This window comes from Vidua macroura, chromosome Z (assembly GCF_024509145.1).
Source record: "Vidua macroura isolate BioBank_ID:100142 chromosome Z, ASM2450914v1, whole genome shotgun sequence".
Taxonomy (NCBI): domain Eukaryota; kingdom Metazoa; phylum Chordata; class Aves; order Passeriformes; family Viduidae; genus Vidua; species Vidua macroura.
The window spans coordinates 41,301,188-41,315,968 of record NC_071611.1 but is presented as its reverse complement, the minus strand read 5'-3'; the positions used below and the strand labels follow the sequence as shown (position 1 = coordinate 41,315,968).

The following is a 14,781-nucleotide window of genomic DNA, read 5'->3' as shown; positions in this document are numbered from 1 at the left end:
CTCCTCTAGTATTTTCCTTGAGAAAGATTATCTGGGTGAAATAATCATAATGAATAACTCTGGTAATCTCCTTTGGTCTGCAATAGAAAAATATTAATGCAAGCACACAGCAAAGGCTTCCAAATGCTGCTCACTCCAGGGCACAACTAGCTACAAAACCAGAGGGCTGCAACTTGTATAAACTGGAATAAACTGGAGCTGACTCATCTTTATCACCCAGTTTGCATTACCTTTTCTGGATTGCTCAGAGCTAGCAATAGTCTGAGCAACTAAGCAAGACCAGAGATTTGAAGAAATTGTGTCTCTCCCAAGACCCTGCAGAGAGCCCCCTGGACTTTCCCTATGTGATTTCTGCTGAAAATGGGTTTGTAGTTTTCATACACACAAGTGCCACTTCTAAGAGGCCTCTGAACCTCAAAATGCAGTATGCTTTTGACATTGCATTTCCAGCTCCCCAGCTAGCTAGTCCCAGGACTGAAGTAATCTTCCAGATCAGAATGCCATGGGAGAAAATATTCAGAGGTCTCATATATGCTTGGGTTTTTTAAACCCATATACATTTAAACCCATATGCCTTGGGTTTAAATGTGTCTTGAGTGACATGGTAGAGAGTGCACTGCTCTGTGGAGAAATTAAGAAGACAGAGCCACTTCACCTTTGGTACCATGCTCAGAATTCCTCTAAATGCCTGTCATTGCAACTCAAAGAGACAATCTACACCCTTTGGCCAGGTAAAATAGATGTACAGTATCACAGTCCATCAGATGTCTAAGGAAGAAGACTGTCCTCAAGAGCAGAAGTGATTTTCAAGAAAAGCTTTCAGTTCACATATGACTTTCAGTTCATGTTTTCTTATATTGTTTGTCACAGTGAAACAAACCTGAAGGTGAAGCAGGCACTAACAGTCACTGCAGAGCTTGGAGAAGATCTTCAGAAGCTGACGGACTTCAATGGTGAGTATAAATGGAAAATTCACTTTACAGATGACTTGCCCAAATTAAATAGAGTGGCTGGGATTCTTCCTTCCAAACTGTCCACTGCCCCCTGTTAGGTCTTCTCTGGAAACAGTGAGGGCAAAACAGAACAGGACCCTGCAGTCTGTACAACAGATATCAACACCACATGTAAAGGAAAAGGTCCCTCTTTGCTTGCAGGCCTTGGTGCCATGCATGGCTATGACCTGACACTGCACGGGTGGTAATTCTTCTGGCTGGACACTTTTCTTTTGTGTCTGCACAAGTCGAGACTACCCACCTTGAAAGCCAGCACAAGAGTTCACATAACTGCACAATGGAAACTGTTTTCCCAAAACCTTATGCTTAGTTCAAAACATTTACACACTGATGTAGCAATGCTGATGCACTGATTACATTTATCTTCTGATCAGTGACACTTCCCAGACATCACACAGACCTGAGGAATAACTGTGCACACAGGACAGGTGAGCCTTCCCAGCCTGAACCCTCACCCTGAAGCTGTTCCTTTCCTCTCTCAGTGCAACAATAAAGACTGAGTTTTAAAATATCTAAAGGCAAGCAGTATAGATGGGCTTAGCACTATTTTCTGTATCAAATACAAGATAGGATAGGATAGGATGAATAGAATAGAATAGAATAGAATAGAATAGAATAGAATAGAATAGAATAGAATGTTTTAATTGGAAGGTATTTACAATGTTCGTCTAGTCCAACTGTCTGACCACTTCAGGGCTGACCAAAAATAAAAGTATGTGTTTAAAGGCACTGTCCAAATGCCTCTTAAACCAGACTTGCTGGGGGCCTGTCAATGACCTCTCTAGGAAGCCTGTTCCAGCGAGTGGTCACCCTCTCAGTAAAGAAATGTTTCCAAAGAGGTCCAGTCTGAACCTCTTCTGGTGCAACTTCAACCATTCCCATGTGTCCTGTCACTGGATGCCAGAGAATACTTAGCAGCATATACAGAGAAAGGAGCTAGACCTATCAAAACCAGAATACTCCATGCTCACACATCATCTGTCTGTGGAGAGAAGATGAGGGAACAGACCAAGTGGTGTTAGTCACGTTCTGCAGTGCCCTGCTGGCTTAGATATGAGGTCAAGATTACAGGAGGAGTTACAGGGTGGAATGAATGCTGCTGTCCTTGCAACGCCTCAAGGATTGCAGGCTCTCAGGAAATACTTTTAGATATAGAGGGAAAATAATTTTAGGAAAAAATGTTTTTGAAATAAGTAGATGATTCCAGGACAAGTGGTGGGGATGTGGCAAAGAGCATAGCTGAGACTGTCTCTGGTAGAGTTTCTTTTGCCTTCTTTGTTGAGGTTTTATGCAATAATATGTGTGGGTTTTACCAAGTGTAAGCTCAGTACATCAGGATTTCTTTTGAAGTGATGGCTGAGGTTCTGAGTGTTTTAGGTTTTGAGAAATATGTTTTTACATGTACAGTTAGATGCTTAATGTTAATAATTGGAGTAGAATGCCTTAATTATTTTCCTGAGCAGGCTGAAGTGTCTATCAATTTGTAAGCAAAGTCTTAATCTTAGATAATTTTTCAAGCATGCTTATCATGATGGTTATCTAAGGGCACTGTGTTCTTGGAAGTGCTCAATTAAAAAAACATTTTAAAATATTTTGGAAAATTGAGAATTTTGTTATTGGATATCTATTTATTTATTCTCTAAATCTCTATTTTACTTATGTTGTAAATAAAAGTGGCCTCTTCACAATACTTAAAATGAATAAAATGTTTCTCAGGATGATTTATATTTGACAGTGTACTGGGAAGAATGCCTGGAATCAGACCCAGCCTTTCATTTCCCTTAGCAAACCTCAGTAGAAATATTTAAATATTTATGTAACTCTTTATCTAATTACTTTTTAAGACAGGAAGAGAAGACAGGGTTGTGCAGCTAATACAGGCACTCAGTGGAATGCTTAATGTGAGTTATGATGTTTGTGTGATGGTTCAGATAAGGAAGATGCTTGCAAAACACTGAATTTCTTTGTTTGATTTAGGGAACTGGGAGATCAGAAAGGCAACAATACTTTTCAGTTACCCTCTACTTATCACAGTTGAGTTGGCAGTATTTAACCCTTTCAGCTGAAATGTATTCCAGATACCTTATTGCTGTTGCTGGGCGAGGGGGACAGGAGGCATGGTGCCTGGCTGTGGTGCCTTCAGTTGCAGAGCTACTGGGCTCAATGCAGCTGCCCTGGAGGGATCTTTAGAGCTTCTCACTCTTTTGTGGTCAGTCTCTTTTGGATGAATCCCTTCTGATCTCAAAATCAGAGTGTCAGAAGCCTAGACACATCCGCTTATGGGAAAGCAGATGTGGACACGTGAGGTGCTCACAGGAGCACTGTCCCACATCAGGCACAGTGTTCCTGGTGGGAGACGATACCCTGGGTTTGCTTTGCATTTTGCTGTTTGAGCTTCCAGTGCAAAGCCCCTGTTTCCTTTGTGCTTTTCAAGGTGTTTGTGAGAGTGGCAGTGAGATGGGCCTGGTTACTAGAGACTTTCAGGAATGATGAGGCACAGGTCTGGTCCTTGTTGGACTAACCAGATGATAAAATAGAAGAGCAACACAGTTGTTAGTATGAATTCTTATGCCACATGCATCACTGAATTTCCTAATTATTCAGTCTTTCATGTCTGATGGTTTGTCTGCCCTAGATTAGCGCTGCTTTTTTGATCATTTGCATAATGTTTGATTTTAAATCTGTAGTGGCGAAGACAATCATGACACTTTAAGCTGTACTTTTCTTCTGGACTTCTCTGGATTTTGTTTCTAGTCTCTTGAGCCTGGTGTGTAAATCTGAAAGCAGCTAGAAGAAGTGTACTCTATGCAAATGCTAGTATTTTAGTAGGTATTTATAGCCTGTGGTGAAAATAACTGCTGATTAAGTGAACAGACTGAACTCTTAGATTGCCTCTCAGTAAGGCATATTTGTATTTTTCAGTTCTCAATACATCCACAGGGTTCTGCTTTGTATCTTTAAATGTCAGGTGCAGTGGTTGATTTCAATAGTCATTTTTATACTGAGGTATCTGAACACATTTTATTACAAACAATAAATATAAAGCATGGCAATAGACACACAAATCACTTACAGCGTCAGCTCAGTGGCCACAGAAGGTAGGGTTATCTTTTTATGTACTCCTGGGATGTGAGTTATAAAACAGATTAAATTAAAAATCAGTGAACAAAGACACCTCAGTTAATTACTCTTCTGCAGCCTTTAGGCTATGATTCTATTCACTTGGGCTCCTGCAGTTTGAAGGAAAATGAAATAGGAAAAAAGGTGATGTCAGCACTTTTAGCTAAAGTTATCCAGTGACACCCCACCACTATGAATTTGCTGTGAATGGATTAAAAGAATGCTGCTGGTTGAACATTTCTTCTCACCCACACAGAAGCTGTGGAAACTTTGTTTTGTACTCTACCAATAAAAAATTGCCATGTCCAAAGAATTGGATAAATCCAAATTCACTGTAGTCCCTTCAATTTTGAGATGAATATGGGGAAGGAGCAACATCCCAGAACATCAGTAAATATAAGATATAAAATGGGAATGACAGGGTTAGGAGTTGGCTGTAACTAGAATGTGAAATATTGTCTCACTGAGGAACAGCTGGGAGTGCAGTATTGATGACACCTTTCTGGACCAAGATTTCCATTTTTGCTTTTACATTCCTTTTACAGGAGAAGTCAGATGTGAGGCACCAAACAACAAACTGGATAAATTCACAGGAACTCTTACTCTTCGGGGAGAGAAATATGCCCTGGACAATGAGAAGATGTTGCTGAGGGGCTGTACTATCAGGAACACAGAGTGGTGCTTTGGGCTCGTTATTTATGCTGGTAGGTAAAAAGACTGACGTGCCGATTGCAGAGCCCAGCAGCACTAGCGTGGGGATACATCACACCCAGCATGCACAAAGGAATCAAGTATTTATGTTTGTACCAGGCATGAGAAGAAAAAAAGTTTCAGAAATCCATGCAGCAAAGTACAGGAGGGGAGTTTTGATCGATGACTAAGAAAGAATGTAACAATTAAATTTGGCTAAGAATTCTCTCAAGTGTATTGAAATAAACTCTCTGTACCATTCCTATATGATTTTCATCTACACTGGAATATCAGGGTCATCAATAATATTATTGATTAGATCTATGCTTTTCATGAGCATAGTCCTTCTATTGTTTCTATACTCCTCTAGACATGTGAAATAATACATAATATGTCACCAATAACATAGCAATACCAAATATACTGTAAAAAGTGATTAAACCTGAATGGAAGGGTTGAATGTTGAAAGAAAATAGTTGAGTCAAAATCGAGATTTAGTGGTTTTATGTGACTCTCTCCATATAATCTCAGACAAATGACTTAACCTGTTTCTGCCCAAGTTTCCCACTAGCACTCTAAACTGTGTGTACCTGACTTCATGAGAGCTGTGATGGTTATTTATGCTGAAAAGCACAGTGGGGCCTCAGAGGGAATCAGCTTTAGAACAGCTAAGTTTTATTACTAAAATTAACAAGCGTGCTTCATCTCCAGGGCCAGACACAAAACTCATGCAGAACAGCGGAAAAACAACTTTTAAGCGAACAAGCATTGATCGGCTCATGAATGTCCTTGTGTTGGTGGTAAGTCTGATTAATGTGTCTTCCTTTCTTCAGACATGTTCATCATTTCCAGATGCTCCACCTCTCTGTCCACACAAATGGGGGGATATCAGAAGTGACTAATGATAAAAATAAAAAGTACATCATAATTTATCAGCAGCCTGAGTTCTGCAGCGCCTCTGCCAGCCCATCCTGCAAAGCAAGGCCATTCCATTGACAGAATTAAGGCCTTTCCTTCTGAGCTTGTCATTTACTCTGCTCTCCCTTTTCTCCTTTGCATTTTTTTGTAAGAAATATTTTGAAGCCTGCAAAGCCCTTTTTTCCTTATAGTAATTTTGTCATTTTCTATTTAAATAAACATTAGCAATTCTCTCTCTTCTTCCCGATTTCTTTGCATCTTTGATGATATCTTCATAGGACTTGGTAATTGAGTTTGCTAATTTACATTATGTCAGCTCCTGACTTAACACGTTAGGGTAAATTATTAGACATGGTCTCATTAATACTCAGAAGCTGATGTTTTAAGCAGCTGGGAAATTTGAGAACACTAATCTTACATAGCAGGCACTGTTCTCAGATTGAAAAACAGATCGAATTTGAGGGTTAAGCTCATCAGTGGCTTTAACAAATGGCAAATACTTCGAGGTAGAAATAGTGATTCTTTCACAGACTCTCTCAATATTTTACTGCTTGAGTTCAAAGCCACTCAGGGAAGGAAGACATACACTCTGACACTACTTTAATCAATGCTGCATGAAGAAAAGGTCTTTTGTTTCAGATTTTATTTCCCTTTGAGTGCAAATTTGTCATGCTTTCCCATGCATGCTGCACCCCCTTCAGTTTATGACACTGGAAGGTCTGGTGGTCAGTGCTCACTGTTCCTGCTTCTTCCCTACTACTCTTGCTCTCCAGATCCCCCTAGTAGCTGGCTGGGGACAGGATCCATTCCCAGGCACTGGAACAAGCCCTGGGGGAGGCATCCACCAGAAGTCTGTGCATTACAGCAAGGCTGTCCTCAGCTCTCCCTGCCCTCTCTGACTTCATGCCTCCTCAGCAAAGGGGCTTAGAGCACAAACGTCTCCAGAGTGGTACCACCCTCCAACCTCCACATTTCTTCTCAGCCTTTGTATTCCTGTTTTTTTTCTTGGGATCTCAAAAGTCTTTTAGGTGAGCCTGGGGATGCCCAGCAGTACCACAGCACAGAGAGCCACTCCAGGGTTAACTTCAATCCCTCTTGAGGTTCTGCTCTGTAAGGACATGCCCTTAATTTTAATAATCATGCACCAATCTCTACCACAGGAAAATCTTGGTTTATCAAGCTTGGTTATGATCAGCTTGTTTCCCTCAGTGTTTTTCTTCCCTTTCTCCCCTAAAGTGGATAGCAAAACCAAACAAGGTTTGGGCATCTTACATTCAAAATTTTTCAAGCATTTGAAGAATTTCACATTTTCATAGGTGTTCTGCTATGTTCTGACTGGAGAGAACAATGAGCTGTGAAGGGATTCACAGGACACAGAAACAGAGCAGAGGAAAACTGAACCGGGAATCTGGAATTTAATGTTCAATTAAGATTTGCTAAATCTCCTTTCACAAGCCAAGGGTCCCACCCAGGACTTTCAATCTGTTTGGCCTTTCTGTATAAAAACAAATGAGATGAATTTACCTCCTGGCTCTGTTTTAAAAAAACTGAGCAAGTTGCAGCTGATTGCATCAGCTTCTGCCTGGGCTCTTGGGCGCTGGAGGAGCCAAGGGTGTGTTTGTCTCCTTTACACATTTTTAAGGAACCTAAAATTTTGATGTCTAAGTAAAGCTCTGTCATACATTAAACACCAGACTCCTTGCACACCTAAGGGAATGTGGCACTGGGTTTTTCCAGCTCACTGTGTGGTCAAAGGTTACAGAGTGTTGTCATAAAAAACAGGCAGTATATTGTGCTCTTGAGTTGGAGAATACAAAGCAGCCACGACTTACTATAAATAGGTAATTTAAATGTAGTGAAACTTACTCTACGTTAACACTGGCAAAATTATTTTGTCTTTGTTTGCCCATAAAACTTCCAGGCACAAAGAAGTGTTTAAGCAGGTTCGCCAAGGGAGCGCCTGTTAAATGTTGCCGTGGTCTGGTCCAACAAGTGTTAATCAGACTCAAACCTTCCCAGATGGCAGTCATAGCTGTTTTGTCACATTTGGAGCTGCTTCTCATCTATCCGAGAGAGAAGTTAATGTTCTTCCACTGAGGATGCACTTTCCAACTCCAGAAATGCTTTTTTCTCCAAAAGCTGCTGTGTAGCAGGCTAGGGGGAGCAAATTTTCAGAGAAAGAGAGCTCTCACATTCCTTCCTTTAACAACTGACTGCTTCAAATCCCAGAGCAGAATTAAGAAACCAATTAAGAACTAATTAAGAAACTGAAACTGTTTTAATTCACAGTCCAACAGTCAATGTTTGTCCTGAAGTCAAAAGTCACTTCCTCTTTACAAAACTCTTACCAAGAGGATCTTTAGCAGTCAATGCATGGGCACAACCCCGGGAGAGATGATGTTCATACTGGGAAGCTCCATGAACATGCACAAGCAATGATTTTTCATGTTGTTCTCTTCAGGGCTGCGGTTACAACTGCAGCACCCTGCACACAGTTGTTTCTGTGCACAGAAATTAATCTCGAGGGCTGCTTTTAACTGCTTGGTCCTTTCCATTTGTTTCAGATCAAACAGCATGTTAGTGAGCTTTCTGCAAGCATGAGGGTTGCACATGAGTGGGGCTGTGACAGCATTGAAATGCCCAGTACACTGAAAACAAAATGTACATAAATCAAGTGCAGCCCGTAGGCAAGAGCTGCTGTGGTATAGAATCAGAGTGGTTTGAATTGGAAGGGACCTTAAAGATCATCTTGTTCCAACAACCCAGCCATGGGCAGGGACACCTTGGGAAAGTTCAGCTCCTGTCTTGCTGCACATATATTTGTTGCTGAATCACACATTGAAATTCCTATAGGGATTGTGATATTCTCCAAATGGATAATTTTTAACCTCTGGGGCAGTGAGGTGGGTCGTGCCTCTCAAATACCCTTAAGTCCTTATAATTACAATAGCACAGATTGAAGTATGTTTTAATTTCTGGTTCACAGAGGTTTAAAAACACTGCACCACATTCCTTTACCAGCAAGTAATATTGTCTCCATTCCACAAGCTGAGCAATTTATTTGGCTTCACACAATTAAATAGAAAAGCTACTACTCATGTGTGAAATAAATGTGTCCCCTGAAACTCAGTCTGCCACCTTTTCTCACTGCAGTTCCCTTTTGTGGCTTTTTGATATTAAAACTTAAGTTGATCAGGCATGAGTTTTCACCAAGTGATTCATATTACTCCACAGAAGTATCTTTCTTCCTTCCACAGATTACCTCAGCAGTACAAATATTGGCCTTACCATCAACATTTCTATGTTTGTCCCTCAATTACTGTTTTTTAAAAAGGGTGATTACTGTTTTTGTTGCTGTGTGGCCTTTACATAATGGTCCAACTTACTGATATTTCCTCCCTAATGATTATCCTTGCAAAAGATGATTTTTAATTGCTCTTTTGTGCAGCCTATTGACTCCATATCTTCACTCTTTTACTATTATATTGGTTGTTTTATGTCAAATGTTTGGAAAAGACCGTGCCAAAAGAATTTTTTCTCGTCATTTGTCCAGGAAGGATGACAAGTTAACTGCAGTTTATATTCCCTACCATCACCATTTCTACCTTACAAATATTGTAATTATATTAGCAGGATTCCAAGATGGTGGGTCTTCCCAGTTTTTAAAGGATTGTTAAAAATTAACCTTATTAAAGTTTAAAAACTATGCTCTAAGCTTCCATCTTTGAATTAGATGGACTTGCTGCATTGAAAATTCTTATTAGCAGATAGAGCCACACAGTGCTTTGTGTCAGTGAACATAACCTTCCTTTTTCATCTACCGTAGGGCAGATAAGTCCTTCCTTTCTACTTCCTCTTGGAGAGCTGTCTGTTAACACATTTGCTTTTCACACACCTGTTTATGACTTAATTTTTTTCTATTCTCGATTCTTTATTACTGTTGGAGATTCACAGTTCTGTAATTCCTTGCAGTTTGTATTAATTTCTGTTAAATTTATTTCTTCCTGTTATTTTTTTCTTCTTTTCCAAATAAATGTATTGTTACAGTCTTGTCTTTTTTTAATCAAAAAATGCTTTATGACCTATATAATGGTTTTATGTCTGTTAAATAGTGTTCCCGAGCAAGCCCCAGTTTTCAGTAAGATTTCCCAATTTGAAATTTACTTCCCAGTTGCTGTTGCCCTGGTTACTTTAGGCTTCAGGAAACAGGCTTCTCTAAAGCCCAAAGATTTGCATCACTAGTTGGTGCTGCTTTTTGTTTGCTCAAAGGAAATGTAATCAAATTGTGAGGGCAAATACCAAGGCAACTATTAGCTTTGAGAAAGCAATTAACTCTCCTCTAACAATCAGAATAATATCCAGTGCTAAATTCCTGGCTGTATGCTGCTGGATATCCTTAGTAGTCTTTCAGAAATTATGAAGAAGACTGTGATAGATCTGGCAAATGGCCAAGTAAAGTCCTTCAGGCAGTTTCTATTCCCAAGTGTGCAGCCAGATGTTTGAGGACCCTCAGCTCAACTCTCCTCTAATGAGATTTGCTGCACAACAGACTGCTGTAAGCACCCTAGTTGAGATATCTGCTTGGGATTTAAATCCCCAGCTGTTTGAGGACTTTTAATTCCAAGTTGTCAGACTCTGCACTGTGTAGCTTTGTCCTCGAGGTAAAAGTATCATAATTTTGCTGTTTTTTCCTCTTCATCCCTAGGCACATTTTCCTGTGATTTAGGCTATCCAGCCCTGTCCCATTAGGGTCTTCTGATTAACCTGTGTATAATAAATTCCTTGTTTCTAAAATGCAATACATTTTGTTTGGTTTTGATTTGTTTGGTTTGTCTTTTGACTTTTCTTTTTTCAGATCTTTGCATTTTTAGCACTGATGTGTCTCATCCTAGCCATTGGCAATGGTATCTGGGAGCATGATAAGGGCTACTACTTCCAGGTCTATCTGCCCTGGGCAGAGGGCGTCAACTCTGCCTCCTACTCCGGCTTCCTCATGTTCTGGTCATACGTGATCATTCTAAACACAGTGGTACCTATTTCACTCTATGTCAGGTATGTGCTGGAAGCTCCTTTCACTTTTGATCTTAGGAGAGATTTAGCTTTTGCCTTAACTGGGAGCAGCATTTTCCTTAAAACCTAATGCAGCCCCATCATGGATGCTCCTACACAACCACAGTGATGCTTTTCTTGTTTCTGATGCCTTCAGAAGGCTTTGTCAGGGTTGGAGTGGGGACAGTAGTGAGCCCTGGAAGAGGAGAGGATGATTTTGCAATTAAAGGGGAGGTGTAGGTGTGTAGGATGCTATAGGAGCAGGGCTGGAAGCCTGCCACCATTAGCATCTTTCTAACAGTGAATGAATGGCCTGTTCTTCAAGGTGGCTTCAGGACTGTGTGAGGATTGACAGGTAAGTAGGTGCAACCAGGTTGAAGTACTTGGTGCTATATGAGCAGTTGAAAGTGTTCTCTCTTCCCAGACAATGCAGAGCTGTGTTGGTTATTGGTGATAGATAGGAGTGACAGGTAGGCAGCATGTCTGTGATGCTCTCAAAACTTGGGGCTGGGGTAGACACTGCACAGCCCTGTTCAATTTATCATTATAGCTACCTTCAATCAGCTTTGCTACTGAGACTCTCTTTTGTGTTGGTAAACATGAGGAATGAATTCCATTCCTTTCCAGTATGTCACCCAGCAAGGTGAAAAATCATGTAATCTGTGAGCTGATGCCACTCTTTGGTGGTACTGAGTGACACAATGGCTCTCTTGTTGTGGAGCTCTCTGTTGCTGGAGACATGGCTGTGCTCATCCCCTGGCAGTGAGCTCAGCTCAGCCCACAGCTCTAGTGGAAACCATCTCCTGAGATGGCACTAACAGAAATCCACTCCTCCTGCCTTGCTTCTCAGTCCGAACACTTCTGCAACTTTCCAAGTACTTTTATAAAGTACTACTTTATGAACAAAGGAAATGAGTTTGCTGTAAATTTAGCAGATCATTTCAGTGGGACTTGCTTCAGCATCCCTTACCACAGGCCACCTATGGGCAGATGAGTTCAACCTGTCATTACCTTCAAAGTTGTCTTCTAATTGCAATTGATAATGGTGGTGCTGAAGATAAAGAGTTTGTCCCTTAAACTAATGAATATTCCATCACCACCTGTTTCTGTTTCATCAGTGTGGAGATTATACGCTTGGGTAACAGTTTCTACATCAACTGGGACCGTAAAATGTATTACCCGCTGAATGACACGCCAGCTCAGGCTCGAACCACTACACTCAACGAAGAGCTGGGGCAGATCAAGTACATCTTCTCAGACAAAACAGGAACTCTCACCCAGAACATCATGTGTTTCATCAAGTGCTCTATCAATGGCAAATCCTATGGTATGCTTGTCTTATTCTCTGGGTTTTCTTCACTATGTGCCTCTTCATCCACAGAGACTAAATCTGATATCCAGAAGACAGTGCCATGTAAGGAGCTGCAGTGATCAAGTGTAAGGCTACCCATCAGGGATGTCTGGACAGCCTAATTGCATCACTTGCCATGTATTGATTGTTTCCCCTTTTTTTCTCAGTCTTTTATCTCCCCTTTTCTGCCCCACTACTGCCCCAACACTATTAGTTTCGCCTCATTTGTCCCAGACTTACAACATCTGTACTCAAATTTTTTTTTTTTTTTTTTTTTTTTCTGATATCACTAGTTAGGTAATCACAGCTTTTATGGTATTACTGGCATGGTTAGCCAGATATTGCTAACCTTACAAAATATAACATGTAAGTCACATAACTCACTCCCTCCTAATAACTTATGAAATCAGCCATCCCTCACGGGGCTCATCTGCAAATTTTGTCAGCTTCCCACACTGTCCTCTCTCATCAATTTCTCATGTCATGAGCAGTGATTTTCCACATTCTTTTCAGGTAGTTGAGTAGTCAATGACCTGGTCTCTGTCTTTACACCTGACATTCTTCAACTACCAGAAGAGAGAAAAGTTTGTGGGGAGTTGGAAAAAATGGGAAACATGAGTTGTTAGCTCTGTTAGATCCTAGAAGTTATTGATTTAAAAGGCTTGTTCATGCTATGGCCTCAGGCAGTTTTCTTAATACTGCTCAAGAGGTGCTAGCACTTTGTGAGGTGCTAGCACTTTGTAAGCTGCCTAATTGATTAACATCATTAGGTGCCCCAGAGAAATTAGTCACTGCTTATTTGTATGTGGATGCTTGCTTTGCCTGTGTCAGACCTCCTGATGCAATAATGTGCCAGAAAGTTTGCATCTTTTCTCAGTGCTATCAGCTGACCTAAAAAAAAGAAGATATTTCTTCCTATGAATCTGTGTGTATTTGGAGACCACCTTATCTCAAACAGTGTTACTATGATATCTAACATCAGTACCGCTAATGAGGAGTTTGCAATCTCTCCTATCAAGTGTCCTTAGTTGACTTTTCTGAAGTGCATGTCACCACCAACAGGTGACATACAGGGTAAGAGTTCAAGAAATGAATGGGAAACACATGCAAAGAAGGCAAACAATCTATTGCCTATAGTTTTCTAAATGTTTAGCTTCTTCCTAGCACAGTACTTCTCTGCTGCTCAGGAGCATTCTGGAAAGCAATGCCAGAAAGAATGATTTAGTTATGCTGTCTTCTGGAGGCTTCAGGGAAGGAGATGTACAAAAGCCTCTTGGCTATGGTTCCCAGGGAATCAGCTGATGCATAGGTCCTTAGGAGAGGTGGTTACTGTGTTTCTTTTACAATTCCGAGGCCTTTGTGAAGGCACACCAGTACTACAATTTGGTCACATTTGAGGTTGCTGGTGCAAACACGAGTCAATCATTCCTATAACTCATTGCATTTCAATCTTATTTCAATGAAGTGTTGGGGACTGGCTGGCCTTGGCACAGTCCAGACCTTCCTAAGTGATATTTTTCTCTAGACAGAAGTTCTAATAATGTTTCTTTGAGATGACATGTCTTCAATTCCTGTGACCAGATCATCCATTCAGGGAGAATCAACAGAGCAGCCTGGCTATCTAGATGTGGGAAAAATGGGCTTTGAAAACTCCTTTTCTTTAGGAGTCCAGGGACTGCTGCAAATAGTAGGATCCAGGAGCTGGATTTTGAAAGAGAAGGCACTTGAGAAGTCAACCCCTCGAAGCACTTTCATTTCCTACCTAGCACTAGAAACACTTTTCTCCCTGTGTTCAGCTCAAGACAAGTATTTTTTATTCAAAAGCCAGTCACTTTTATGGTAACTACTTTGTGTTTCAAGCATCTATCAGTCTCCAGATTTTGTCACGGACAAACATAGAAACTGCTTGTTATGTATCATCAGTCATCAGTGCCCATGTCAATGTACTTTTAAAATAGAAACTTAGAAACACTTTACTCAATTTTGTGGCTCAGAGACTGCACTTACCTGCAGTTTGTGGCTATAATTTCATCTTTCTTGCTTGCAGGTGATGTGTATGATATGTCTGGGCAAAGGATAGAAATAAATGAGGTAAGTGTTCAAGTGCTATCAGGATCTGTGCTTTTAGTTGACCTGGATAAGTACCAGTGGACACAACCCTGCACAGCTTATGTTTTTGACCCTGCAAGAGCTGATGCCCTTGATGCTCACAACAGAGATGTGTGTTCTTCTGGATGTCAGAGAATTCCCAGAGTTAAGTTCCTTTCCAGTAAACCTGGGTTAAACCTGCAGGTCAGGAACAGCCCACTGTCCCCTCTGCTTCACCTGACATCCTGGTGCATGCACAATTTCTCTTGGACACTTGGCCACTGGTGTTTGTTGGAGACTTGGACATTGGTGAATTTTATTAACCTAGTCAGTTAATTAAAGCTTTAGCAAGGAATTAGTGAGTGCAGTTCACACCAATAGCGAGGTCACTGTCAAATTCCTTTGGTGTCTGGACATCAGAAAGTGTGAAAATGTGTCTTTTTTACATTTTTGTTTAGCCTCTGCTTGCAGGCACAAATGCACATCTTCATTTCAAAAAACTCTGAAAACTGCATGCAGTAATCCAAATAACAAACAGCAAGATGATGATGA

General features: G+C 40.7%; 1 protein-coding gene across 3 annotated transcripts in view; it reads left to right on the top strand.

Moving 5' to 3' along the window:
• LOC128822208 (phospholipid-transporting ATPase ID-like) overlaps positions 1 to 14,781 on the top strand; it is a 73,877-nt gene that overhangs the window by 34,943 nt on the left and 24,153 nt on the right. For 2 of the 3 annotated variants that reach the window (XM_054003849.1, XM_054003848.1), the window contains 7 exons: positions 871 to 953; positions 1,388 to 1,441; positions 4,679 to 4,837; positions 5,535 to 5,623; positions 10,597 to 10,793; positions 11,909 to 12,117; positions 14,189 to 14,232. In XM_054003849.1, coding sequence (XP_053859824.1) covers positions 871 to 953; positions 1,388 to 1,441; positions 4,679 to 4,837; positions 5,535 to 5,623; positions 10,597 to 10,793; positions 11,909 to 12,117; positions 14,189 to 14,232 — 835 coding nt within the window. The remainder of the gene's footprint in view (positions 1 to 870; positions 954 to 1,387; positions 1,442 to 4,678; positions 4,838 to 5,534; positions 5,624 to 10,596; positions 10,794 to 11,908; positions 12,118 to 14,188; positions 14,233 to 14,781) is intronic. The other variant, XM_054003850.1, reaches the window with a different exon arrangement.